At 26.0% G+C, this 2236-nt stretch overlaps 1 protein-coding gene across 1 annotated transcript; it reads left to right on the top strand.

Annotated features, from left to right (window-relative positions):
- The first annotated feature begins 255 nt into the window (after positions 1–255).
- Positions 256–1969, top strand: LOC131671868 (histone-lysine N-methyltransferase KMT5B-like). Its single transcript, XM_058948648.1, has 3 exons — positions 256–1257; positions 1452–1640; positions 1788–1969. Exons 1-3 carry the CDS (start codon positions 492–494, stop codon positions 1967–1969), a joined length of 1137 nt encoding a protein of 378 aa, XP_058804631.1. The 5' UTR covers positions 256–491.
- Positions 1970–2236: the final 267 nt, after the last annotated feature.

Below are 2236 nucleotides of genomic sequence, written 5' to 3'. Positions count from 1 at the left end.
ATAGATTTGTCGCTATTTGAAAATTACTGCAAATTAAGTCGTTATCAATATATGTAGATACTAATGTAATATATTAATACTTTTATTTCATGTCACTTCGAGGATTTCAATATTCTTGAATATCCTTAAGATGGCTGTGCATGTGACAGAATGACGTGTCTTTTTGGAGGTGTCAGAATCGTTCTGTAATCACCCTTAGATTATTACATTTTTTTTCCATCCATAAAAATAAAATTTTGTGGGAACGAACGGAGTTTGAGGTATAACCTATGAAAGATCAAAGAGTTTTGTTACTCCTGAGATTACTCATACATTATTGATAAAAAACTCGTTATCGCTTTAAAAATTAATTGTTAAAATTAAGCTGTCAAATGTAATCTATAATAATGTCTAATTACGACTCAAACAATTTAGAGTAATTAGAGTAATTAGAGTATTGTTAAATTTTTATTTTACAATCAAATTTTTGTTTTAAAGTATTAATTTTCCAAATGTTTGAAAGTCAATTGGCAAGCGAATTACCTAAAAAAATAGGTATAAATTGTATTTCGCTGATGGAAATAGACGATCTAATGAAATTTATTATTTTGGATCCATACATGGGATGTTCAACACGTAAAATGCTCCCATTGAAAAGTTTTATCTTAGAAAATAAGATTAATAATGAAATGATTATCTCCAAACAAAAGTTGTTACCTAAAGAAAAATTACATGAAGTTGAAGATGCACTGAAAAATTTTCTGAATGAGCAAAATTTATATTACACTTTTAATATTAAATACAGATCATGGGTTAATGTACCAATGAGATTTTATCTTGAAACAATTACTATTGAATCACCAGTGAGCATTGAGCTGTGTAATAGATATAATGAAAAAATTGGTTTAAAAATTTCAGCTAAAGTAAATATAAGCAACAACGTAAAAATAAGATGTTTGTCAGGCATTTATAAACAAATGAGTATGCAACGGGAACAAATACTAGCAGAGAGAAATTTAAATTTCTCAGTTATAGAGAGTTCAAGAATAAAAGCACCAGTATTGATGTTGGGTACTGCAGCTTTAGTAAACCACGATTGTGATCCAAATTGTATATATTTTACGACATCTAAGAGTGTAATTATAATTTTAACAATAAAAAATATTAGAAGAGGGGATGAGTTGTATTGCTATTATGGCAAAAACTATTTTGGCCCAAACAATGAACAATGTAAATGCAAGACTTGTGAGAAAAATAAGAATGGTTTTTTTAAACAAGGTGAGTATGATATTAAAACTTTTTGAATTTATCAATATTAGCAATATTTTAATATTAGCAAATATAATCCAATTTTAATATTAGCAAATATAATCCAATTTTAATATTAGCAAATATAATCCATATGTTCAATTTCGTATAACTATTAAATTAGATTCTAATTGATGTTTTATCATGTTTGGAATATTCTATAGTTATTGATAAAGAATCTAACGGCACTTCAACTTCTCAAAGCTTCAATTTGTCCAATGGTAGTATGGGTGCAGTCCCTAATCTTGAGGATTGTTCAATAGAATCAGGGCACTCTAGTAAACTTGCAGCATCATATAAAAGTTCAAGTTCAAAGTCAAATGAAAATTTGCCTCTATTTGATCAAAATTCTGGTAAGAATATTTTTATATGTATGCACATAAGTATGAATATTTTTTACTCAAATCAATTTTGCAAAATTTAGAACTATTGTAAAAAAATTTCATGGTACTCTAAATTTTTATAAATTGTTTACAATAATTTTTTATCAAATTACTCAGTTACAATAAGAGATGACAGTTCCTATAATACTGATGCTTTGAAAGAAATTTTATCATCACCGAACAAAACTAAATTTAATAAAAAGGAATTTGTTTTTGAAGACTCTATTACAATTTCAAAATTTTCAGATGGTATAGTATATGTTCCATTGATATCTATTTTACACTGTAGTATAAATTAAAAACTTAAAATTTAGATTGTATATTTAAATTACAATAATCTAGATTCATATGAAGAATTTTATGGGTTTTCAAATTATTTAAAATTAGACAAAAAAATTGCTTATGCATACGTCAAGTTGGAGATACTCAATTCATCAATTATTCAGTACTACCAAGTGAAAAACATAGAAAGATATTCATTCTGTTTATACTGTGAAAAATTTTTAACTCATTTTGCTAGACACTTAATGATGGCTCATAAGAATAAAGATATTGTAATAAAATTT

The sequence above is a fragment of the Phymastichus coffea genome, unplaced genomic scaffold (genome assembly GCF_024137745.1).
Source record: "Phymastichus coffea isolate CEN01 unplaced genomic scaffold, Cenicafe_Pcof_1.1 PCOF00010, whole genome shotgun sequence".
Taxonomy (NCBI): domain Eukaryota; kingdom Metazoa; phylum Arthropoda; class Insecta; order Hymenoptera; family Eulophidae; genus Phymastichus; species Phymastichus coffea.
Note: the sequence above shows the minus strand (reverse complement) of the source record. Positions and strands in the feature narration are given on the sequence as shown.

What these genes read in the sequence shown, in the direction of transcription:
- LOC131671868 (XM_058948648.1), top strand. Translation starts at nt 492, where the DNA reads ATGTTTGAAAGTCAATTGGCAAGCGAATTACCTAAAAAAATAGGTATA. An exon ending in GAATGGTTTTTTTAAACAAG is followed by an intron (nt 1,258 to 1,451) that starts GTGAGTATGATA and finishes AATATTCTATAG; the next exon opens with TTATTGATAAAGAATCTAAC. An exon ending in TCTATTTGATCAAAATTCTG is followed by an intron (nt 1,641 to 1,787) that starts GTAAGAATATTT and finishes CAAATTACTCAG; the next exon opens with TTACAATAAGAGATGACAGT.